This window comes from Pleurodeles waltl, chromosome 11 (genome assembly GCF_031143425.1).
Source record: "Pleurodeles waltl isolate 20211129_DDA chromosome 11, aPleWal1.hap1.20221129, whole genome shotgun sequence".
NCBI classification, from domain to species: Eukaryota; Metazoa; Chordata; class Amphibia; order Caudata; family Salamandridae; genus Pleurodeles; species Pleurodeles waltl.
The window spans coordinates 952,195,865-952,221,875 of NC_090450.1; the positions used below are offsets into that span (position 1 = coordinate 952,195,865).

At 44.5% G+C, this 26,011-nt stretch overlaps 1 protein-coding gene across 2 annotated transcripts in view; it reads right to left on the reverse strand.

The window, feature by feature from the left end:
• Positions 1-917: 917 nt before the first annotated feature.
• Positions 918-26,011, reverse strand: part of LOC138266397 (glutathione S-transferase theta-1-like) — a 69,788-nt gene continuing 44,694 nt past the window's right edge. For both annotated transcript variants that reach the window (XM_069215168.1, XM_069215167.1), the window contains exons 2-5: positions 13,116-13,203; positions 8,133-8,283; positions 5,658-5,834; positions 918-2,082 (exon numbers count right to left, since the gene is read on the reverse strand). In XM_069215168.1, the coding sequence (XP_069071269.1) occupies positions 1,888-2,082; positions 5,658-5,834; positions 8,133-8,283; positions 13,116-13,203 (611 nt within the window). In that variant the 3' untranslated portion in view covers positions 918-1,887. The remainder of the gene's footprint in view (positions 2,083-5,657; positions 5,835-8,132; positions 8,284-13,115; positions 13,204-26,011) is intronic.

The following is a 26,011-nucleotide window of genomic DNA, read 5'->3' on the forward strand; positions in this document are numbered from 1 at the left end:
TTAACACTTTTAAGGGACAACTACGATTGTACCTATCATAAAAGAACAACACAAAGAAAGCCACAACTATTTGTTCCTACTACTTGGTCATGTTTCCCTTCCTGGGCTTTACCCTTGACATTCAGTGGATCCTGGAAGATGTGCTCTTAGTAGACTTGATTTGCACTAATTGGACTGCAAGTGCCAAATGTAGCAGATGAGGATGACAGTTTTAAGAATTACCTGGAAACCTCTTTCAGGTTTATCCTCGGTGAGGTCCCAGGTTCCTGAAATCTCAGATGTGTTCCAATTACACAGCCTCACTTCCTCCGTTGGATCCCGGCAGATGAGAGGGAGATCCTTGGATGAGTCGTGTTTCAGGTGAACATTATGCAGGGCTGGATTGGGGAACCAGAACCACCCCTGGTAAAAAAATAAATGCCCAAACCAGCCCCACTGCTTTATTCTTCTTGAGCAATCTCTCTATTTCCATCCATCCACTCTTTCTCTCTCTCCTTCTTTGATCATCTTATCTCTACTTCCCCCCCGACTCCTGTTCCTTTCTCTTTCACTCTCTTTTGAAGGCTCCCCTTGCATTCTGCAGTTATCCTAGGGAAGATGGTGACTGAGGCACCAGGAGCTGCCCTGGGCTTCTAAAATTGACCTCCAAGGGCTACAGCCCACCAGGGAAATGCCCAGTGGAACAGGAGGCCTGTCCGGCCGCAACATTAAGCAGCAGTAATGTAACCAGTCATTTCTTCGTTTGCTTGAAGTGACATCGGAGGACTGTCAGAGGCGATTGAAGAGATGGTGTTGAAGAAACATGAAGCTAGGAGAAGGGGTCTTGGGGAGACCCCCTCTTTTTACATTCACCCGTACATTCACCACAGTCTTAGGGAAGTAAATACGTACTCAAAGAACGATTAACCATCAGCATCTGATTAGCTGGACGTTTACTTTATTGCAAAACAGAGAATTTATTACAAAAGAGATTAAACTCAAAACGAGGTCTCGGACTTTATTTTAGTAGTAATGCGTGGATCAGTGCTACATGTATCAAAGGTGAACAAAGGAGGAGAAAGGACATTTTGTAAATCTAGTTTCACTCCAAAAGAGATGGTCATTTCTATTTTCAGTTTCCTGTTGAAGTTAAATAATGTTTTACACTCAGCTATCTGGCGTGGTCAGGTGTTTATGGCCGTGCACCTTATCTTTGGGAAGGATGTCTGTTCCTGTTTTGCGTACGATAAATAAATAGACTGATCATAAATGCGTCACCTCTGACGCAACGTTATTTCCGGTGTATCACCCACATATACCCGTCCCTAAATATTCATGTCGACTTACGTTCAGTCATATTGCTGAGAGTGAGACATCTTCTCCTATCATTCACAATACAGCACACATATGTAATAAAAACGGAACGATTCTGTTTAGATGCTAAAAGACATTCAGGAAAAATAGGGATTCACTAAAGGACATGCCTGTCTGGAACTGTCCTGTGTCCCGGTGGCATGGACACTTACACATACTGGTAAGCAGTGACTAGGATGGCAAGATTTACCACCTCATTAAATGAGTTTGGGCACTGTTAGAAGAGCCAAAGGAAACTACTTACATCTGCCTGGCCCATAAGGACTCCGCCCCAGGCAGACGCTACCAACCAAAGGCCCCTTAATGGGAGTTACGGGATGCTAGCTCCTTGAAGAAGCGGTCTACTCTTTTAGGCATTACTGCAATCTTAACAGACAAAGTCACATATACACCTGGTTATTACAAAGCCTCTAGTCTTCAGTATCCCCCTAGAATGTTCTTGCTACAGCCGGAGGGAGGTTCTAGACTGTATCATCATCCCCCAAATGGTTTAGACGTTGGCCGCGCACTTCTTTCAGGACTGCGACGTCTTCACTAGATGAAGCGGAGCTTGGTCTTAAGAGCCTCGACCATCACTGGGTTCAAGGGTTCCCTCTTCATATTCATACAATTGAGAATGTATTTGTGAGTGTCCTGGAACAGCTCGGTGCCAAGGGCTGCCACCACCCGGCCCTGCCAAGCGTCCAGCTTGGGGCGGTCTTTGAAGGTGTCCACTCCTGCTCCAACAGGCTGCATGAAAAACAAGAGGGAGTAAATTCTGAATTAAGCCGGCTTTAACGTGCAGGAGAGATATGTGAAATCTGGTGGGTTTAACTCAGTTTCTCATTCTTTAAAAGGTATTAAAGTGAGTATCATTGGGATACAACAACCGCCATTGTTGAATCATTTACGGACAACTTGTTGCGGTGTGAATTCTAATGGTCAATAATAATTGAATTACTACCATATTGTGATTATTACATTTATGTTTATTATTAGTATGTACATCAATTTTCCCATTATTTTTAGTATTATCATTGTACATGCATTTTGAGATAGACATACAGTCAGATCCAAGAACGCCATTATGTCATTGCATTCGGAGATGTTCATACGGACAAACACCAGTCCATACAACAGATCTTTACCTTAGCAAGACTTTAAGGACTAGTCTGGATTCCTATCTACTAGCATGAGCAGAGTGTCTGAACTTCCACAAGAGATCCAGTGGAGCTTCTGAATAGTAATATTTCACTCCACACTTTCGGAAGTTGGGAGTGAAACAAGTCTCTTATTCATGATTAAAATATTGTCAGGTGGGCCAAAATATAGTTTTCATCCATAGGCAGTTGTGTTTTTGCAATCCCTGCTTTCTTGGTTGCTGATAACTTGCAGAGAAAAGATATGATTTTCACCATAAGACTGCTCATCAGAATGCGTTAAGGATAAGGCATCGTTTGAGATGCACACGCGGATCTCAATGGCCTTGACATGCCACTAGGACAATGCAGATAGAGGTTTTGGCTTTGATAGACACCATACTTCAGTTATTCCCTACTTCATCTGTTCAGCTCAAGTACAGGATATAAAACAAGTCAATAAATCACTTATGTAGAGGGCTAGTAATCTCTTTGCAAGGGTTTAAATAAATAAAGAAAGCATAACACATCCCACTTCCCTATCGTAGGAAATTGGCACTTGTTGCAGTTACCTCCCCCCCACACATTTTGCCTGATATTGATGCTGACTTGACAGAGTGTGCTAGGATCCTGCTTGCAGCACCAGTGTTCTTTCCCTAAAACGTACCATTGACTCCACAATTGGCACACCTCTGGCACACAAATCAGTCCCTTGTAAAAGGTACCAGAGGTACCAAGGGCCCCGTGATTAGGGAGGGTCCCTAAGGGCTGCAGCATGTTTTATGCCATCCTAAAGGACCCCTCACCAAAACACATATACACTGCCATTGTCTTTTTCTCCCCAGCAACACACACAATCTGCAAAGTCGACATGGCATTCTTCTCGGGGTGCCATGCAAACAAAACACTGCCTGTGGCATAGGTAAGTCACACCTCTAGCAAGCCTTACAGCCCTACGGCAAGGTGCACTATAGCAAAGGTGAGGGCATAGCTGCATGGGCAATATGCCCCTACAGTGTCCATTCTTAGGCATTGTAAGTGCAGTGTGGCCATATTAAGTATATGGTCTGGGAGTCTGTCATTACAAACTCCACAGCTCCATAATGGCCTCACTGAATACTGGCAAGAAGTTTGGTATCAAACGTCTCGGCACAATAAACCCACACTGATGCCAGCGTTGGATTTATTCTAAAAAGCACACAGAGGGCATCTTAGAGATGCCCCCTGTATTTTACCCAATCCTCTAGTTTAGGACCGACTGGTCTGTGCCAGTCTACCAATAGCAGACAACTTTCTAACCCTATGGGGTGAGGGTCTTTGTGCTCTCAGAGGCCAGAAACAAAGTCTGCTCTGGGTGGAGGTGCTTCACACCTCCCCCCTGCAGGAACTGTAACACCTGGCGGGGAGCCTCAAAGGCTCAGGCCTCATGTTACAGTGCCCCAGGTCAGAGATGCCCACCTCCCGTACAAAGCCCCACTTTTAGCGGCCAGTTCGGGAGGAAACTTAAGAAAAACAAGTAGGAGTGACAACTTCAGCTGGAACCACCCCTATGGTGTCCAGAGCTGAAGTGACCCCACCTCCTTGCAGAATCCTCTATCTTGGTTTGGATGACAGGGACCAATACGGTTAGGTCCGTGTTCCCCTTCCCAAAGGGAGTTGAGAGAAGAAGGGTGTAGCCACCCTCAGGGACAGTAGCCATTGGCTACTGCCCTCTAACCCTTGTAATGCCCCTAAATTTTGTATTTAAGGGTTTCCCTGAACCCAGCTCACCAGATTCCTGGTGACCTGACAAGAAGAAGAAGGACTGCTTAGCTGAAACCCCCAGCAGAGAAGGAGGAAGAAGACAACTGATTTGGCCCCCAGCCCTACCGGCCTGTCTCCTGCTTCAAAAACCTGCAAAAGAACAGCGACGCATCCAGCGGGACCAGCGACCTCTGCCAAGCTCCAGAGGACTGCCCGGTACCCAAAAGGCCCAAGACCTCCTGTGGACAGTGACCCTGTCCAAGAAAAAAACAACAACTAAGAACTCCAACCTCACTCCGAATGCGTGAGTCCTAACCACTCTGCACCCGACGCCCACGGCCCATGTCTAGGTGGCCCAACCAGCTAGAGAAGATCCCCAGGCAGTTCTGAGCAAGTGCCCTCCCCCCCCGGGTTGACCTCTCCACTCCTCCACGATGACGCCTGTAGAGGGAATCCAGAGGACCCCCCCTGACTGCAAAGCTCCAGCCGAAGATATCCAACGCCTAAAGACACACTGCACCCGCAGCCCCCAGGCCTTGGAGAACCTGACCTCTGGTGCAGCAACGTTCAGCGGGTGGCCGTACTCCCTGTCCAGCCTGTGGTTTGCCCCAGATGACCCCTGGCCCTCACGCGCAGCTTCGGAGTGACCCCCGGGGTCTCCTCATAGAGAATCATTGGAGACCCGACATTTTGTTTGCACCCTGCACCGAACTGCCCCAGCGCCGCTGAGGGTGTATGTTTAGTTCCTACTTGTGGCCGCCCCAGTGCTCCTCTAAACCTCCCAGGTCTGCCCTTCGAAGTCGCGGGTACTTACCTGTCTGCAGATCTGAAACAGAGTGCCCCCAGTCTCCATAGGATCCCACGTTAAGTTTGCCTACACTTTGACGTCTGCACCCGACCGGCCCCGTATTGCTGGAGGATGGTGTTTGGGTTTAATTTGAACCCAGACCTGTGGACTTCCTAACCCCGGAGACTGGAACTGTAAGTCTTGTACTTACCTGTGAAACAATCTAACTTTTCTTCTCCCCAGGAACTGGCCATTTTTAAAACAGATTATTGCCAATATTTCCAAACTGTATAACTTATCGATTACAAAGTACTGTTGATACATGTGTGAAATACGAATCTATTGAAGTACTTTCCTGCAACTTGAATCTTGTGGTTCTAAAAATAAATTAAGAAAATATATTTTTGCTATATTAAAACCATTGGTATGGAGTTAAGTTATTGAGTGTGTGCTGCTGCTATTTGTCTGTGCGTGCACAACAAATGCTTTGCACTATCCTCTGATTAGCCTAACTGCTCGACCACACTACCACAAAAGAGAGCATTAGTATTATCTACTTTAGCCTCTGTTAAGCCTCTGGGGAACCCCTGGACTCTGTGCACACTATATTTCATTGTGATATAGTATATACAGAGCCAGCTTCCTACACCTGTTACCTGCATGAGCTCCACGATAGCTATCAGGTCTGCCAAGGAGATCTCGTCCCCAACGATAAAGGGTTTGTCCTGCAGGAACTTCTCCTCAAACTGATCAAGGGTGGTGCGGAGTTCCTTCATGGCAGCTTCCATTTTCTCAGGGTCAGTTTCATTACCGAAAAGGATGGGCATCAGGGCCTGCAGAAAGAACAGAGCATCAATACTTAGATAACTTTATTTCCTGGGGAGGGGGGGCTTCCTCTTCTGAGAGGTGGAGGGATTTACTTATCAACTTACTCCTCTTGAGACCGCAGATAAACCAGTGTGGGAAAAAAACAGGATGAGATTGATGATGAGAGATTGTGGCCAAGACATTCTGCTGCTCAGGAATACAGGCCATAGGTGTCTACTACAAACGAAAGAGGGCTACGACTTAATTAAGGAAATTGGGGTTTACCACCCACTGCTGAAGAGGATGCAAGACTACCACCCACTGCTCCAGAGGAAGCAAGCTTACCACCTTCTGCTACAGAGGAAGCAAGGCTACCACCTTCTGCTACAGAGGAAGCAAGGCTACCACCTTCTGCTACAGAGGAAGCAAGGCTACCACCTTCTATTGCAGTGGAAGAAAGGTTGTAACCCTTGGCTGCAGAAGAACTGAGGCTACGACCTACTGGACAGGGATGGCTATCTCCCTCTGCTGAAGAGGATGAGAAGCTAGCAGCTACTACTTATAAAAACGGTGTCACTACCCCGATGGGGAGGCTACAACATACTGGCATACCAAGAAGGGGAGGCTCAACCACACTACTGGAGATTAACAAAGGTTGTCAATTACCACTGCTGCTAAGGAAAGAAAGCTACACCCCATCCCTACCAAGAAAGGGAGTCTATGACCTACTGCTACCAAGGATAGGAGGCTACCATTCACCACTGCAGAAGAAGAAATGATACTATCCATTACAGCAGAGGAAGGATGTTACCACCCGGTTTACTAAGAAAGGGAGAAGAGGACACACTGTGGCTGAGGGAAAAGAGCCATTACCCATTTCTGTAGAGAAATGAAGGGTACAACCTATTGCTGCTGCTGATGGAGCCAAAAGACCAATTGCTTTTTTGAGTTAAAGGCTACAGTGCATTCTAAATAAGGAATGGAGGCTGAATTACCCTAGCTGAGGAGGCAAATATCTTCTGGCAAGCAAAGAGATTTCTAGAGAACCTTATGGAAAACCTGATTATTTAGAAATTCCTGCTAAACTTTAGGCAGCCCTCTGGCATCCATATATGAAAGACACAAACGAAGCCTGGTCAAAGCTGTAGTCTAGCCAGTACAAAGATGGGCAGCTCTCCAAACGGAAGGATTAAAATAATAGTCATATCTGGTGCATGGACTGGTCTGGATGGTTAAACACTACCTCTGTCCACATGATAGGAGTTTCCAGGTGCACCTTTCCAATGGCACTCCTGGGCTGCAGTTTTTACGGACCCTCTGCTTCACCCATACACCCACTGCTGACACACTCCATTCTTTTCTACATGATTTTCCACAGAGTCTACACAGCGTAAGAAGGGGCTGATCTCCACAACTCTAGGTATCCCGTAAAAGATTGCTTGCATGGCTCAAGAGCTACCAAGAGACCAGATCCAGGGCACTGCATTCAGAAGGCTGAAGGCTATCCAGGTAGCTATGGAATATAAACAATCATGGACCACAGAGAGAATAAACTGCTTTTGAGCATCCCAGGGACGATGTCCTTAAATCAAATTCAACCATAAACCATTTGAAGCACATAGGTAACTCTTGACTAGGACTGTTTAAATTACATGATTGTTTTGGCACTTCCAGAGTCTAATGGAAGCAGCTGTAAGATGGCATGTTCGTATCAATTAAAACATATAATGAGCAGATGCCCATGACAGTGCGAGCCCACAGCCAAGCAAATGCCTATCTTACTTTCTCTTCGAGGCTCTCTAAGAAGTACATTGTCTCTAATGCACTTCTTTATGAAGCAGAGATGTAACAAGGTGATTAATGAATGAGAAAACTATAGTTGTTCATGAACACAGAGGCATCCGAAGACAACCCAACCACATCCACTATCTCATAAAAACCTGCGGTTCTCCACACTGGCCTCCATAAAACAGGGGAAGGGAGAAAAGGAGCAAAATGTAAATTCTACGTTGAATAACGAAAAGCATGAATTGTTGTGAGAGACCTATTACAGGAAAAGGATTTGAAGGACAGCTGGATCATGATCAAACATTTCAGTTTTAAGAAATGTGACAGAACTTTGTATGAAGTTTGGATAGATTATTTTCTGAAGAGTTGTAAGCTGCACACACAGTAGTGTGTACTGGATTTGGTCATAGTGTATAGATGCAAGGACAATCTAACCCCTACTTCTGCTCTACTTGGGAGTCCTTCTTGCACCCAAGTCATGGTGGCACCATACAACGCGTGTGTCCAGACACTGGTGAATACCCTCTGTTGCTTACCTTGTAACAGAAGACCCGGGAGCTATGTGCTCGCACAGAGCTGTGCTGCCAGGACAGATACTCATCCACGCGAGCCCGTTTCTCCAGGTCTGCTGGATACCAGTGGTCTGGGGTGTTGAACTTGCTGGCGAGATAGAGGAGAATTGCAATGCTGCAAGGTAATGGCAAAGGGAAGTTAGAGCCTAAGCAGACAAACACCTGTGGCTGTAATATCCCACATTCAAAAGTCACAACATAGCGGCAGTGGAACCCGACATTATTAAGCACAGCTAAAACTGATACCAGAGCTCTAGTAAGTAGAATTATGGCGATCCCTGCCTATATCAAGATCTATAAACATTCTTGTGGACTATTCTTTTGGCAATTTAAGACTAATGTAATGTCAATAGCAGAGTCATAATGTGTCCTAATTTAGCTTGGCTAGAGTTAGGGGAAGTATTTTTATTAGATTTTCCTAATAGTTTATAATGCACAATACATTAAACTGGTGTTGTATTTACAGGTCATAGCATACAGAATATATGTTCATCAGCAATGCATACATAGCGGAGGACAGGATGGATGGAATTCCCTGGAATATTTGTAAACATCACCATTCCTCGGAAAAATGTGAACATCCTTGTTAGACTTGCCATCCTTTGTGTGGTTTCCCATGTCTTTTTGCTTCTGCTTCCTGTATTTTTGACTGTGTGCAAGTGCTTCCTGTGTAAATAGTGATTATGATTGGTTATCGCTGATTGGCATATTTGATTTACAAGTAAGTCCGTAGTAAAAGTGCACTAGAGGTGCCCAGGGCCTGTAAATCAAATGCTATTATTGGCACTGCAGCACTGATTGTGCCACCCACATGAGTAGCCCTGTAAACAGGTCTCAGACCTGCCACCTCAGTGTCTGTGTGTGCAGGTTTGCACTGCCAATTCAACCTGGCAAGTGTACCCAATTGCCAGGTCAAACCTTCCATTTTACTACATATAAGTCACCCTTAAAGTTAGGACCTAGGTAGACCCATGGGTAGGGAGCAATGTATTTAAGAGGTAGGACATGTACTTGTGTGTTATACATGTCCTGATAGTGAAATACTGCCAAATTCGTTTTTCACTATTGCAGGGCCTATCTCTCCCATAGGTTACCATGGGGACAGCATTTAAATATATTTTCAGTGTAGTTTCCCATTGGGAGCAGATAGAGGCCTGATGTTTGGGGTCTCTGAACTCACAATTTAAAATAGCATCTTTTGGTAGAGTTGGTTTTTAGATTGTCTGTTTGAAAATGCCACTTTTAGAAAGTGGGTATTTTCTTGCTTAACCATTCTGTGACTCTACCTGCCTTTGGAATCCATGTCTGGGTCAGACTGACAGTTGGGCTGTTTGTGAATTCCCTCAAGACAGTGAAACGAAGGGAGCTGAGGAGTGTCCTGCATATCCTGATGAGTCTCCTGAGCTAGAGTGGGGAGGGAGGAGCTGATATTTGCACCTGAAAGGGCTGTGCCTTTCCTCACACAATACAGTCTCCAATCCCCTGGTGTGTGTCTGGGGCCAGGCCTGGGCAAAGCAGGATCTTGTAAACAATAGAGACTTTCTTTTGAAGTTTGCCTACTTCAAAGGCAGAAATGAGTATAAGTAGTGGACCCAAAACCGCAGACTTTTATAACACTTCTGGATCAAGAAGAACCTCTGCCAAGGAGAAGAGCTTGAGGAGGAGTACTGCCCCTCTGCTACGTGTGCTTTACTGGGTTGGCCTGCAGTTGCTGCTTATGCCTTACAGAGGACAAAGACTGGATTTTGCTGTGTATCCTGCTTGTGAAATTTCTCCAAGTGCTTGGACTGAGCTTGCCTCCTGTTAAGAAGTCTCAGGGACAGCAAAGACTTCACCTACCAGCCTCTGGGTTCACTTGCTGTGGACCCTAACTCGCCGGGTGGTGCCTATTCCAGTTTCTTGGCCGTTGGGAGTGAAAGCTGGTTGAAAATCAAGAAAAACCAAGTACACTGATGCTGGACGACACCCGGACTGACGCTGCTGCCCGACCCTGTGACACCACCTGCATCTGAAGCTATGGTCCTTGCTGGAGTGTGACGAACCAGACTGACATTGCAGGCCTGACGCCGCCGCTACCCCGCTGACGTCTCATGACTTCGTGAGTCCTGAGTGCCGTGTCACCGATATCCATGACAGCCGACTCTGCTGTGGTGCTTGCAGCCCCGTGGCATGACTATGACCCCATGTGGTCGCCCCACTGGATCCAGCGACGCCTCGCTTCCGACTCTGTGCACCGGCTTGTTTCCTTACTTTCAAAAGGTACTGTACCAAGGGGTCCATGCGACTCCGTGGCCAGCGCCATTGGCGTCAGATTGTTGGGAACTACTCCGCCACAATCCAGTGATAACACCAAATTGAAGCATTTGTGTTTCTAGGGGCTATATTGAAGTTTAATCTTTGAAATTTCATAACTTTGCTTGTGTATGTTGGATTTTTGTCATTTTGGTATTGTTTCACTTATATGAATATTGGCTATTTTCCTAAACTGGTGTTGAGTGCTTTTGTGGTGTTTTCATTGTGTTACTATGTGTGTTGATACAAATACTTTACAGTTTGCATCTGAGGTAAGCCTGAATGCTTGTGCCAAGCTACCAAGGGGGTGAGCTGGGGTTATCTGAGCTAGGTATTTCCTTTACCCAGGCTAGTGAGGGTCCCTGCTTGGACAGAGTGCAAACTGACTGTCAACCAGAGACCCAATTTCTAACTATGCTCACGAAATGTTATTGACCATTCTACATAGAAAATGTGCCTTGAGTCTGTGTTGTGCGAGGACAACCATTGGTGTCAGAGTCCCACATCCCTGGAAGTGTGATCAAGATCAGGCTTTGTCATTTCATTATAGTCCCCCACGGTTCCATCCTTAGCACTGGCCATCTAATTAGTCTTCATATTCTGATGTTGTCTATCTGCTTTTGATAGATAGTCTCAAAGGGAAACCCAGATGTCTCGGGTGTGAGCACCGGAGAGGAGTGACAATACATCACTGTCAATGCCAGTATCACAATACAATAGGACATACAACCAGATTTTAACTGTAATAAGTGGATCATGCACCAAGCTAATAACAACCTTGCACTTGGCAAAGTGGGATGTGATGGCCAGATACCTCCTCTCAATGAAATGGAACTTCCTTTACATAGCCTAGTAGAACCATCTGTGGGGATGGGGTGAGAGATAGGTTTGTCATCTCAGAGACCAGGAAAAAGATTTGATGCAAATAGTTTCTCAGCTTAGGACATGTGCATGTTTGTGTTTAAGGGAGATTACCTTGGTTTGCACACAGCAGTTTGTCTTTTGTGGAACATCTAGGTACCTTTCCATTGTCACCAGGCGCCCTTCTTAACGTCTTTATGTGAGTTGGCTATTGAATTGTAGATACGTGAAATGCCCTGTCGGGGTGTGTCAGATTTACTCATCTATGTTACTGCTAGTAAAGCTGTAGGTTCGTAGGAATGTTGGGGCAGTGCTTAATTTGAGCTGATGGGGTGGTTGCCTGTGGGGGGCCACTGGCATTCATTTTTGGGGCCAGTAGTTATTGTTCCTCCCCAGGCATTTACTGAGTGCAAGAGAGGGAAAAACAAAGTGGAAAGAAAGAGGAAAATAACAATAGAAAAACCATCTTAAAGAGAGACACCAGGATCTTGCAAGGGTGAGCTAAAGAGGCAGGGAGAGTCTGGAAGTCAATGAAGAAGGCTTGAGGTGGATTTCAGACTATGCAGCATTGGTATTCATTGTACCGGTGCTGCTAAGGGCTTCTAAGTAGAGCTTTGGGCACCAGCACTTATGCTACTAGAAATACTGTTCTTTATCCAGTATCGAGAAGACACCCTTTTTGTGTGGCAATCACTTTCCAGTTTAGTCGAGGTTGTGTGCCTGCCCACACCAGTTTTGAAGGATGACCTAGGAAGTGGACTGGGAATATTCTTAAAAAGGCACAGAAAGTTTGGGAGAACACTCATTTTGTGGAGAGCCACTCTTCCTGTCACCAATAATGGCAGTGCTAACCAACGTTCCCTTGCCATCTGCAATTTCAGCGCTACTGGGCTGTAATCGTCTTGCAAGACCATATTGACGTCAGAGTTAGTGTCTTATGGATTTTGGAATGTAGAATTAGGTTGAGGTGATGGGTGTGTGGTGGTTAGGTTTGAGCTTTGACTAACAGTTTAGGAATAATTGCTGAGGTTCAGGGCTTTAAGCGTAATTTGGGATTTTATGTATAGGTTTGATTTTAACTTAGGAATTTAGGTGTTGGGTTTAGGCTAGGGACTTTAGCTAGGGATGTGGGTTTGGGTTAACTTACGTTTTTATATATGGGGTTTGTGGTAGATCTAGTCTTTGGATTTAGGGTAAGATTTAAGGGCTGGGTGTGGCTTGGAGTTTGGTTTAGGAGTTAGGGATTGGTTTTGGCTTAGCAGTTAGGTTGATTGTTGGCGTGAGGTGTTGAAGTTAGGTTTTGTGCTCTGGTCAGTTGTTTGGTTTAGCCATTTGGGTTAGTTTTAGCACTTTGGTTTCACAGTTGGGATTATCTTTAGGGTTGGTGATAAGAAGTATGTCTAAAGGGATGGGCTAGTTCTAAGCTAAACCAATGTGTTCAAACAGACTGTAGATTAAAGGAATCCACATTCACGGCATCACAACCATCACAGCGACCCTGCTCTCAGCAGATGTAACCTTTGAACAACTGTAGGTGAAACATTGCTTTAAGATGCAGTGTTCTACTGGTACTTGGTCAAGAGGGCAATACAGGAGTGCTGCGATATGATGATTTTATCATTAGCAAGCATTTATAACCCATTTATCCAAGTGCCTCATGTTATGTATATATTTATGAACACCTATAACTTGATCACTGGGTCATTTTGTTAATCAACACTGACAAGGTGGAAGTGTCAGCATCCCTAATGGTGATGCCTGAAGAGATGAGACTTTATCAGTTAGAACTCTCACCTCTCTGCCAAAGTAAAATCTCCATCCTTCAGGGTTGGCACATTCCGCAGCGGATTCACACTCTTGAACTCAGGGCTGTATTGTTCCCCTAGAATAAAAAAAAGACACTGCATGAGACAAGTGCACCTAAATACTACATTGCAAGCTTGAGGACTGTCTGTCTACAGTAGAAACATTCATAAATGGAGTAAAGTAGTATTACATATGTGAGCCAGCTTTGAAGTGTAACTGAAGGGTGTAGTAGAACAGCTTAGGTCACCTACAATAAAATTGATTATTGATTGTTCCTATTCAGGTGGGCCCCTTGTCTACACAGTGGTTTATCTGTAAGTACCTGTATTCCTAGCCCTCTGTACACTGCTGCTCCACTCATCACAGACACTCGTCTGCACATAACTGGTACCACATGCACACACTGTGAAAAAGGCCTGCGATTCTTTGGTGCAGTTTGGCACACTGCATTGCACTTTCCTCAGTGGCAGGGCTGGTGGACAACTCTAAATTTGTTGGGCAGAGAACCCTTGCTATGGCGGGAGTAAAGTACTCCACCATACCGACAGACTTAGCACCGCCTGCCAAACTCTAAATCATACCTTTATCACTATTTATTATTAACAATCGAAGGTAATTATGGACTTTTTGAGTATGTGTTGATGAACACAATGATACCCATATTGCCCTTCACCCTTTTGTCCCAAGTGTATACATTTTTTCTTTTAAAATCATATCTCTTTCTCCTCTAAACAATATCTGATCTCTTTCTGATAATTCTTATTCTACTCACGTGAATTTCTGACATTCCCCACTACAATTTGCATTTCCATACCACATTCCTTTCAGCTTTCTACAGTTGAAGCACCAAGGGCCACATGTACGAAGATCCGGTTCTGTGACTCGCAAACTGTGAGTCTTAGCGACCCGCAATTTGCGAGCCACAAAATTGAATGTACAACAGTGTCAATGACTGTCTGCGATTCGCAATGGGGTCGCAAATGACCTACCTCATGCATTATCATGAGGTAGGCCGCAATTTGCGACCCCATTGGCGATGACGGCACTTACATGGGTGGGTTTTTAATGCAGCCCGTTTTCCTTAAAGGAAAACTGAATGCATTTCGAAAACAAAAATGAAAAGTTTTCTTTTCATTTTTTCAAAGCAGGCAGTTGTCCGAGGGACCACTGCCTGCTCTGAATTTTTTTATTTCACATGCATTCCCCTTCCAATTTGAAATTGGTGCTAACTGCGATTGTTTTGTGACCGTGAATGCGGCCGCAAAACAATCACACTGTAAGGAAATGCCTCCTTGGCATGGTTACCCCCTGACTTTTTGCCTTTGCTGATGCTAAGTTATCATTTGAAAGTGTGCTGGGACCCTGCTAACCAGGCCCCAGCACCAGTATTCTTTCACGAAACTGTACCTTTGTCTCCACAATTGGCACAACCCTGGCACTCAGGTATGTCCCTTGTAACTGGTACCCCTGGTACCAAGGGCCCTGATGCCAGGGAAGGTCTCTAAGGGCTACAGCATGACTTATGCCACCCTAGGGACCCCTCACTCAGCACATGCACACTGCTTCACAGCTTTTGTGCTGGTGGGGAGAAAATGATCAAGTCGACATGGCACTCCCCTCAGAGTGCCATGCCAACCTCACACTGCCTGTGGTATAGGTAGGTCACCCCTCTAGCAGGCCTTACCGCCCTAAGGCAGGGTTCACTATACCACAGGTGAGGGTATAAGTGCATGAGCACTATGCCCCTACAGTGTCTAAGCCAAAACTTAGACATTGTAAGTGCAGGGTAGCCATAAGAGTATATGGTCTGGGAGTCTGTCAAACACGAACTCCACAGCACCATAATGGCTACACTGAAAACTGGGAAGTTTGGTATCACACTTCTCAGCACATAAAATGCACACTGATGCCAGTGTGCAATTTATTGTAAAATACAACTAGAGGGCATTTTAGAGATACCCCCTGAAAAAATACCTGACTTCCAGTGTAGGCTGACTAGTTTTTGCTAGCCTGCCACACACCAGACATGTTCCTGGCCACATGGGGAGAGTGCCTTTGTCACTCTGTGGCCAAGAACAAAGCTTGTACTGGGTGGAGGTGATTTTCACCTCCCCCTGCAGGAATTTTGTTACCACGCCACAAGGCATTCCAGCTAGTGGAGATGCCCGCCCCTCCGGCCACCGCCCCCACTTTTGGCGGCAAGGCTGGAGGAGATAATTAGAAAAACAAGCAGGAGTCACCCACCAATCAGGACAGCCCCTAAGGTGTCCTGAACTGAGGTGGCTCTTACTTTTAGAAATCCTCCATCTTGTGAGTGGAGGATTCCTCCAATAGGATTAGGGATGTGCCCCTCCCAGACCTAAACACCCCCCTAAATTCAGTATTTAGGGGCCCCCAGAACCTAGGAAACTAGATTCCTGCAACCTTAACAAGAAGAAGGACTGGTGACATGAAGCCCTGCAGTGAAGACAGAGATGACAACTGCTTTGGCCCTAGCCCTACCAGCCTGTCCCCCAACTTCGAGGAAAACTGCAACAGCGATGCATCCAACAGGGACCAGCAAACTCTGAAGCCTCAGAGGACTGCCCTGCAACCAAGGACCAAGAAACTCCCGAGAACAGCGGCCCTGTTCAACAATCTGCAACTTTCTGCAACAAAGAAGCAACTTTAAAGACTTCACGTTTCCCGCCGGAAGCGTGAGACTTTCCACTCTGTACCAGACGCCCCCAGCTCGACCTGCGGAAAACAAACACCTCAGGGAGGACTCCCACCCCTGTGCCTGCCTGCATCGTTGAAGAGACCCCCGGGTCTCCCCATTGCTTTCAATACAAAACCCGACGCCTGTTTGCACTCTGCACCCGGCCGCCCCTGTGCCGCTGAGGGTGTACTTTGTGCCTGCTTGTGTCCCCCCCTGGTGCCCTCCAAAACCCCCCTGATCTGCCCTCCGAGGACGGGGGTACTTACCTGCTGGAAGACTGGCACCCCTGTTTCCATTGAAGCCTAGGTGTTTCGGGCACCACTTTGACCTCTGCACCTGACCGGCCCTGAGCTGCTGGTGTGGTAACTTTGGGGTTGCCTTGAACCCCCAATGGTGCGCTACCTTGGACCCATCTTTGAACCCTGTAAGTGTTTTACTTACCTGTGAACTTAACAATTACCTACCTCCCCCAGGAACTGTTGATTTTTGCACTGTGTCCACTTTGAAAATAGCTTATTGCCATTTTTTGTCAAAACTGTACATGCTATTGTGATTATTCAAAGTTCCTAGAATACCTGAGTGAAATACCTTTCATTTGAAGTATTACTTGTAAATCTTGAACCTGTGGTTCTTAAAATAAACAAAGAAAATATATTTTTCTATATAAAAACCTATTGTCCTGGAGTAAGTCTTTGAGTGTGTGTTCCTCATTTATTGCATGTTTGTGTACAACAAATGCTTAACACTACCCTCTGATAAGCCTACTGCTCGACCACACTACCATAAAATAGAGCATTAGAAGTATCTCTTTTTGCCACTATCTTACCTCTAAGGGGAACCCTTGGACTCTGTGCACACTATTTCTTACTTTGAAACAGTATATACAGAACCACATACCATTTAGATTCGGTATTAGAAAGGGACACCCTTGACACGCCTCTTGCCAATACCGAATCGCAAAACTCAAACTGCGATTCGGTAACAAGTTACCGAATCGCAGTTTGGGTTTTGTACATCTCAAAAAGCATTTTTCTGGTAGCAAACGGGCAGATTCTACGAATCGGCCCCTTGGCGACTAGAAAAATGCTTCGTACATCTGGCCCTAAGTCTCTTGCAACATCCATTTTCTACTCATCTTTCAGTCTAACATCAACCTCACAAAACCTCTATTTCTTCCTCTTCATGGTTATTAGGACACTCAAGGTCAATTTTCTACTTAAGTAACCTTGATAGTCTGCTATGAGATTGTTACTTATAGGACTATTTATCCCATCATAGATATATTATTGTAATGCAGCTTTCCACCAACCTGTTGTACTTGAGATGGAGTCTGATCCTTCTTAGACACAACCTCCTTCAACATCTTACAGTCAGTTAGTAGCCTTAATTTCCTACCCCATGTAAAATTGTTTCATTTTCTGATTGCACAAAACATGGCTAATGCTTAGTTCTCTATTACCAAGCAATTGAACTCAGCCCCTTTCAAGCTTCTAGATGTAAAAGCTATAGTCTTTTCCCTTTCTACTTTCCCTTGTCCAAAACCTGCTCCCAATCTTTTCTAACTTGGTTCTGTGATTCCATCTCTTGGTTTAAAATACTTTGTGAGTTTGGTGCCTTCTCCAAAGCCTCTTTAGTATCCAAAACATCTTCTTCACACCTGCCATGCCACTTGAATTATTTTTGTTTCAATAAATTTCTCATGTTTCTTGAGCTACTTGCATAACACAGACGTGCCTAAACATCTGACCAACTTATCTTTATTACTGGGTGAGGGTAACTCACTTATGGTTTTCACTAAACAGGCCTACTGCTTTTTCCCTCATCAGCAAGCTTGTATTATAAGTATTCTATTTCTTCTCTATTGTACTTACATTTTTCACTTTTAAAGTTTGACCACCTGCTTATAGAGTTCCTAACACTCTTCTCACCCTGGAATTGTATTCTTTTCTATCTTTGATGAATATTATTGTGTCACCCTGATATATTTGTATCCCCTCATTTCCTTTCAACACTCTCTCCATTGCCCTTTGGAAAACCAATATTGCAGAACTAAGACCAAATTGCACTCTAAAAAAATCTATGTTCCAAATGGAGTTATTAATGCCAACAAACTTGTAGAATCTTCATGTGGCCTGACCTAATAAGGTACTGATACTACATCTGCAGTTGCAAACAACGTTTTATCCTTTAACATCGTCATAATTTCCATGATGTTAGGAAATATATGTTTATCTAATACTGTTTCTTTGTTCAGCTTGCAAAGGTTGATACATACTGTACACCCAGTCCTGAGTTTCTGTGCCCCCACCACAGGGGCTAACCACTCCATAGGTCCTACCACCCCAATTATGTTTTCTCTGCAAAACCTGTTCAATGATTTCTCTACTTTTCCCCCATACATCCCTGAGGATACTCCATGCTTTGCTCACCTTCAGTGTGGCTACCCTTTTAAAAACTATCTTCTGTGAATATTATTTTATACAGCCAAACCTGTTTCTGAAGACTTGTGAATATATATTCCTTTTCAAACCATGCTCCTCCTTCTAAATTATTCATTACTTCACTCATGTTCACGTTATCCTCCATCACGGACTCATTTAGAGTCTGCCAGGCAGAGGTAAGTCTTTCAGTATGGTGGAGTACTTTTCTCCAGCCATACTGAGGGTCTTCCATCTGCCGAATTTAGAGCTGTTTGTCAGCCCTGTTTTCTCCTATGATGTATTTACTGTCCTTTACCACCAGGTTTTTCACAGCTGTAAGGCAGAGTAAAAACTGGCCGTTCGACTGCCCTTCTAAATTGGGCAGGCAATCGACTGGCCAAACTTCCAACAGCTCTTACTCAGGCTGAGGAATATGCCAGCAAAGGAGATGGAATAGTCTCTGTCGCTGACATACTTAAGGTTCACCAAGGTTATTCCATCACCATTGGGACCAAGTACCCTGTCTGCCAAATTCCTAATCAGCCCTTTGGAAAACAACTTCCGTATGACATTTGAAATTGAATATAATTTTCAAACTTACTCATTGAGCTTTTGCATCATGTGTTGGCCGCTTTTTCTTTTAATCATCACCTGTAGAACAAATTGCTGGACAATCTTTATTGTTGGCCAAATGACCTATACTGCCTCATTAGTAAGACCTCCCTTTCGACTTCTGTGTGCGTAGTTCACTTTGTGTTGATCTAACCACTTTTACTGTCACATTGTCCATCCCATCCCTTATCTGCTCCGCATTTGCCATTCGATATTCCATCTTTGTTGCTGTGCCTTCATTTAGTATGAGATCGCCCTTTTGTCATAGTGCCTCTTTTATCTTTTCAATATTACACCTCAGCATAAGTTGATTTCTTAATCTTTCTTCTGCATTAGCTTTACATTTCCATGAGGCAGCTGATTTAGCTATATTTGTTAAATAATCCTCTACTGATGTTCTGTCTTTTTGTATCAGTTTTCCAAAACAGAATCTTTCCATTATGGTGCTGGCTTTGGGTCAGTAATGTGGATCATGATATATAGTTCATATACATTTAGACCATTTGTGTGCCTCTGCCTTTAATTCTGGCAGATGATCAAACATCTGCTGTCCCTCAGGCCCCAAAAAGTATATCAAAGATATTTTCTTTTTCTCACTCAGTGACTTAGCATACACCCTTGCATATTATTGTGAATTACTTGAAACTCACTGACTTGTTGGTCTATCGTATCTTTCCATGCTAACAGATGTAACATTACAAGGAAGGAGTCTGCAGCATGTTTTGGAAGAAGTGAAAATGTCTTCATATTGTTAGATTTTATCTTGCTCTTTCTTACAGCTTGAAGTATGTGCATGGAAATGTTGTGCAAACAAATGAAATAATTAAATATATTTTGAAGTTATGTTCCTGCTGGTGGAAAGTTACATGAAAGTAATAAATACCCATATATAAAATCATAGTGTAGTGTAATTGTGTTTTAAAAATATACAAGAGTCCGGGTGGAATGTAGTGGAAATTTTTGACCATTTTCATGTAATATTATTGATGTTGGTTCCTGTTGTGGATATAATGCTATGTATTAAATGTTTCACAAATGTACCTAGTTTTGTATACAATTTTTTTTTGCATTGTTCAAAACCCTAGACGAAGCCTCAAATGTATTGGCAAGGGCACACTTTGGTCTTGTTGTGCAGAGCACTCTGTTGCTCTGTCTAATTATTTGGCTATGACTGCTCATGCCCTTCTACCCACACCTTCATGCCTGCTCGGGCTCTGCCCCCGCAAGAAAGGCGACAAGCACCTCCAAAGATTCATTGATCTCGCCTTTGTCCGTTATAAATGTCGGTGGGCATGGCCTGGAAATCACCTGACCCCCCAGACCTCCACCAATGGCTTTGTGACTTGCTGACATGGACCTGTTAAGAAGCCCAGACTCTTCAGGGGCTTCGTATGCGTGGCATGCCCCGTTCCGGGGACGAATGCTGGGACACCTTACCGAATGTGGAAGCTAAGAATGACACTGCCCCCACTTTGTGCTACTCCAAGACACACGAATGCTGATCTAGGATACTGAACTCATAACCCACTTCACCTCCATAACGCGTACCCCCCCCATTCTCCAAACATCCCCATCGGATGCCCCTCTCCCAACTTTCCCTGGGTCATGGCTTGTAATGCAATACATAAAACCTCATGAGCAGGCTGTTTTTGTTAAGTTGTTTTACCTACTTTTATAGTGTTTATTTGCGGAAATCCTTGTATTTGATCTAGCATTCACGTTCAAAAATTGCTGAGTGAATATGGCGCCAGTATCTCTCTGCACAAGCCGCGCGTGGCGGCGAATCGATCCCCGCTGCGCTGAATGTAGCAGCCACCCTACCTAACGTGTACAAATTAATAAACACGTTTAAAAAAAAATCTCACAAAGCGCCCTGGCAATTTGCTTTGAGGAGCTGTGATCGGCCACAGGTGTCTGCGGGTGCATGGAGCCTAAGTACTACAGCCACCTATACTGCACATTACAGGAGTTCTGCTGTTCATTCCTGCTCTCCTTCTGGATATTTGACTTCAGCAAGTGCTTGGAGAAGGCAGCAACACAGCCTGAAAAAAGGGAAGGCGAGTGGAATTTGTGTCTGGAGTTTGCATAAAACAGCACCTTAAACACAACTCCACGGGCTCCAGCCGGCTGTTCTACCAACCATTTGTCTACCATTTGATTGCACTAGACTCATTAACTTTGATACCCAGGAGTGTAGCTTTGGGGAAGGCGATGTTTGAGGTGTGACACCCCCAAATGTATTCTTGGCTTGGTAGTGGTCTCTGGGGGGCCTGAGTTGGGTCTGCTGTGTCTCTGGCTGCTTTTCTCATCATTCTCCTTTCACTGAGAACTTTTAACTTGTTTACCTTTTGGAGCAGAAACTTAAATGTATATATATAGTTATTGTTTTAACAAAAATATAGTAAATCTGCACCCACAGGAATACTCCTTTACTAACTTATGAAATTCACAAACCTTGGCAGTATTAGGCTTGGAAAGCTGTGGCAGTCTCCGGTTCCAATGCCACTGGCAATCAAACACCCAAAAGGTGGTGGGATGAATGCTTGATTACAAATAGTCTAACCAGTAACAGTTGCGCGGGGCAGCAATCCAACCCTTCGATTTTTGCCCACTGTGCCAGCTAATACAAATCAATACTGACCCTGTTCCTCATGGAAACAGTCCATCCTGAACCTTGATCATCTCCCCCTTCCACCCTGCAAAATGTTGGTGCTACTCCTGGAGAGTACATCAATATCGTCTAAAAAACAAAAAATTACGCTATTGCCCCCTACCCTGCGCCATGGTGCGCCGTATTTTAAATACACACGGTGGCGGTGGGGGGGGGAGCGCTGCACTTGGTGCAGCGCCACTTTTCTTAAATATGCCCCAAAGTCTTTTTAATGTGTCGCAACAGTGCAAGACTGAGGAACTTCGATAAAACTCTTTTCTTGATTTCTACTTCTCTATTAATATCAAAAGGGACATCATGGACCCACCCAACCAAAATAAATGTGGTGGTAACCGGTTACCAGATGAAATATAACCATTATCCATCAAACACAGATTTAACAGATTAAAAGCAGCAATTCAGAGAAAGCTATAACCATCACCACCTCTTTAAAATGACCCATTTTAGTTGGTGAGATGCTTTAGTAAATGGCACATCGAAACATCATTGAAACAACTGTACAAATCCATTATAGTAAAAAAGACCTAGTAAAAAGACCTCGGAACTGATACCTTTTATACTTTTGTCATTGACTGCAGTTCCCTTTGCTTACCCTCCTAGGAGGGAGAACGACAAGTTAACTGTAAAAAAATAAGTTTTGCTCTGAATGACTCAGATGCCAGATTATTAACGGAGGTGGAAATTCCACACCACGGCGAAAGGGGTTCCCCCTACACACCCACCTAACACACTGTCTGATAACACATTAATATTCATTAATCTCCCCGCTTGCCGTAACAAACACAGTACCATGGCACTCACGCAAAGTAGAGCCAACGGTAGATGTTACAATCTCAGGCCACCTGCATCAGTAACTTGGACAATAAAATTGTAACTTAGAAGTCAATTTAGATAAACTCATCATTGGTGGATAACCTAAAGAAAATAAGTGGTACAAACATAGAAAGAGCCATCACTAAGAATCAATCAGGTCCACCAAAGCAAACACTGGACTTCAATACCATGGAAATTACTTCATCTGCAGAAGTGCCCAACCCAAATTTAGAAGCTTTGGTAACCATTACGAAGAGTGTGGACCTCTCAATAGCAACATCTAGGGCAGAACATACGTTTGGATGGCGAGGGGGATAAACAGTCCTCCCCTGAGCACCAGCCTCCTGGGACCTTGTATCAGTATGTAAACCACTGTGAAGAAAGGAAAAAAAGCCTGGAAAAAATAAAAAAATTCTCTTTAGAGCATCAATCTCCTAGCCATGTCAGTATGCTTTAATTTGAGGAGACTCCCCAATAAAAACATTATTTCCAGTATTCAGTAGTAAACCAGATGAAAAGTTGATAAAGCTTGCTCCCAATGAAAGCATAATCTCGAATTCAGACTCATTACCTGGTCATAATGAAAACATACTCAAAGTTATTAAATAAATCACTTTATAACAAAGAGATAAAGAAACATACCAGCAAGCGGACAGACCAGCAGATAGGACCATGGACAAAGACATACTCTAACACTCAGCCAGAACCACAGAGGTTAGAAATATCAGCAGTAATCAATGAGTGTTCAGCTCTCAAGTCAAAATCAGAAACATGAGACTACAGCTATTGCAGCCGCTTGAATAGAGAAGATATTCTAAATAATACTAATATTCTGAGCTTATTCCAACACACTCCAAATCAAATGCATATATACGAACAGAGGACATCACCAAAATAAAGTATGTTACATTCCAGTATTCCTCTGGTGTGAAGCCCTTAACAGTAACTCTGAGATCTAAAAACATGGTAGCACAAGTTCTCTAAGACAAATGTCTCTTTGTGCAGTGGAGGATTACCATCCAAATCATGAAGCAAGAGAAATATCCCTTTGTGCTGACGATTTCTATTAATGACCCCACCAGGCATTCACTCCCATAGAGCATTTCCAAATGCGTAAGTGGTGCCTTGGACTTCTTATTCACCTCCATAAGTCTGATTCATAGAAACCTACATGAATACAACTCAGGACGTACTATAACTCTTCCATCAGGTATGGAAAATCAAGCAGACTGGAGCAGGTAGGCTGTAATCCTACACAGTACTCCTCACCTGATACAATCTGAAGCTATTGAGAAAGAGCCTCTCAGGACACAACTTTCATTTCTTTCAGGATAATCCGTAAACCTTCTTAATGACTTGGGACATTGTTTGCCTTCAGAAATGTGGAATAGTATGCCAGTTCCAACTGGGAGGTTTTTAAAAAAAATCCATTGTTCGATTGTTTAGCCTAACAACTTTGGCAGACTTTCTGGAGGTCTCTTTTTATACGTGCCAAACGGCTATCAACTTAACTATCTTTGATGGACCCTTTGGAGCACTACCACTTAGGTGGCAGAAGTATGTCTGCCCTTTTTATTAATGTTTACATAAATCTTCATAAGGGCACCTGAACAGAAAAAATTTAAATCTTCTGTGAATTAATTGAGGGAGTAATTTCCAACAATGCAACCCATGAGAGCTTTATAACAGATGATTTCAACCTTTCCAATCTGGGTAAACTGACAGAAGCGATTTTGCTCAGGCTCTTAAGTGAAACAGATAACCTTGAACAAAGGGTTGTCACTCTTTTCTCATCACATAATCTTTACTCTTTGCAACCTTTTTCAAACATTATTGTAGCAAAATGGATTCTGCCCACTTAACCCAGATTTTTCACTTTTTGATCACCTAGTTTTTGACTTTTTACTGTGGGCAAGTCTCAGTCCTTGCGCTTCATTCATGGTAATCACATGTTAAATGGACTGTGCATGTAAACACCAGTGTCTGCCTTTTAAGATAAGGCTTCTGCGACATAGCTAGGGTAAGGGGCCCTTGGCCGGTTACACGTGAAAAACTATGCATGAGGGCTGTGCATGTGAGATTACCGCTGTGCGCAACTCAGTGACTGTACACAGCTAGCCTGGTGCAGAGGGGACTCAGCAAGATTAGATGTTGACCTGGGGCAGGTCTTATATTATAATTTGGCATTCATAGATAAGGTCAGTAGAATTTACTGTTGTATCTGCAGTGTCACTGTATTATACATATAGGGGGAAATCTCCAGTAAACTACAGTTTTGGTTCCCTAAGGTCTAAAAAGTCCAGTGAGGCATCAAACTAGGGTGAAACGTGCACCAAGTTTGAAGATGCAAGTCCGAAAAGTGTACATGTACCCGTTATGGGTCATCTAGAATTGCCATATTTCTCGGACTCAGGATCAGATTCTAAGCCTTTTGGCACCCTGCTGAGCCAGGTTAACTACTCGGCTCCCCAGCAGAGGGAGCAAAGGAGTCCTTACACAAAAGTTATCATAAACAATGCTTCACTCAGCTCCTGAGGAGGAAGAGGGTAGGGAAGAAAATCTACACCTGTTAATTAGCTGCCACACTTTAGCAGGGTCGGGCAGCACGTGGCCACTAAACAGGAGAAATCCCAGACTCTGAGGCCAACACAGGAGGGAGCACCCTTTTGAGGTTTTGGTGGGAAAGCCCTTGGCAGTGATGTCAGATAGGAACTTAGCTGTGGCACTCAGAGGAGATGTGAACAGAGATTACATGACTGTGCCATCCTGGATTATACCAACATGCTGTTTAGGAGGGTTGGGGCATGGATAAAGGGGTGATATGGCACCCTAGTATTGGCCAGGGGTACCTGGTATCTAGAACTTGCCACCCCACCTTTTGCACAAGAGAGAGACAGAGAGTTAGACACTGGAGTTGGACAGCGGCAACACTATGGACAACTCGAAGGACAAGCCCCCAAATGCCCTAATGGACCAAGGACTCTACCCCCAGTTAACCCCAGGACCAGTGGGTTTCTTCAAGACCAGAGAGGCTGGCTAAAGACAAGTTGTGGGAAGATCTGGACTTTTGTGCCACAAAAAGAGGTGAGGAGCACCAGAGACAAAGAAAAGGAGAAAGGCTAGTGGAGGAAGCTAGTGGAACAAGGTTCCTGCGAAGAGTACCACCTTAGATCCAAGGAGGCATGCTGCCTAGGGCTCACCACCAGGAGCAAAATGAGCCCAAGATTGTGAAAATCGGCCCAATGGGGCCTGAGATTTAAAGCGGAAAAGATCAGACATTTGACGACCCCCCCCCCAGCTCAAGCGACGGTGTGCGTGGGGCTCCACTGGAAGTCTTCAAAGTACCTCCAAGGCTGGCCAGTGTCTAAGGATTGACCCAAAGCTTATTAATAATCTATGCCCTGGGAGGGGGCTTGTGTTGGGTTCCCTTCCCCAGAGCCTTGTGAGACCTAGGAACCCTATCCCCTGGGCCAGCTTAAGCAAAGGAGAGGCCTGGGACCTGGGACTCCCCCCCCCAACTCTGTTCTCCAACCAAGAAGGAAGAGAGGGGATTGCCATCACGGCCCCCCACCACAGAAGAAAGGTGTCTGAGAGGTCATCCCTGGGCCCCCAACGAAGGACGTACCAAGGGAGACTGCTCTTCCGTCCCCACAATGGCAGTGATGTCGCC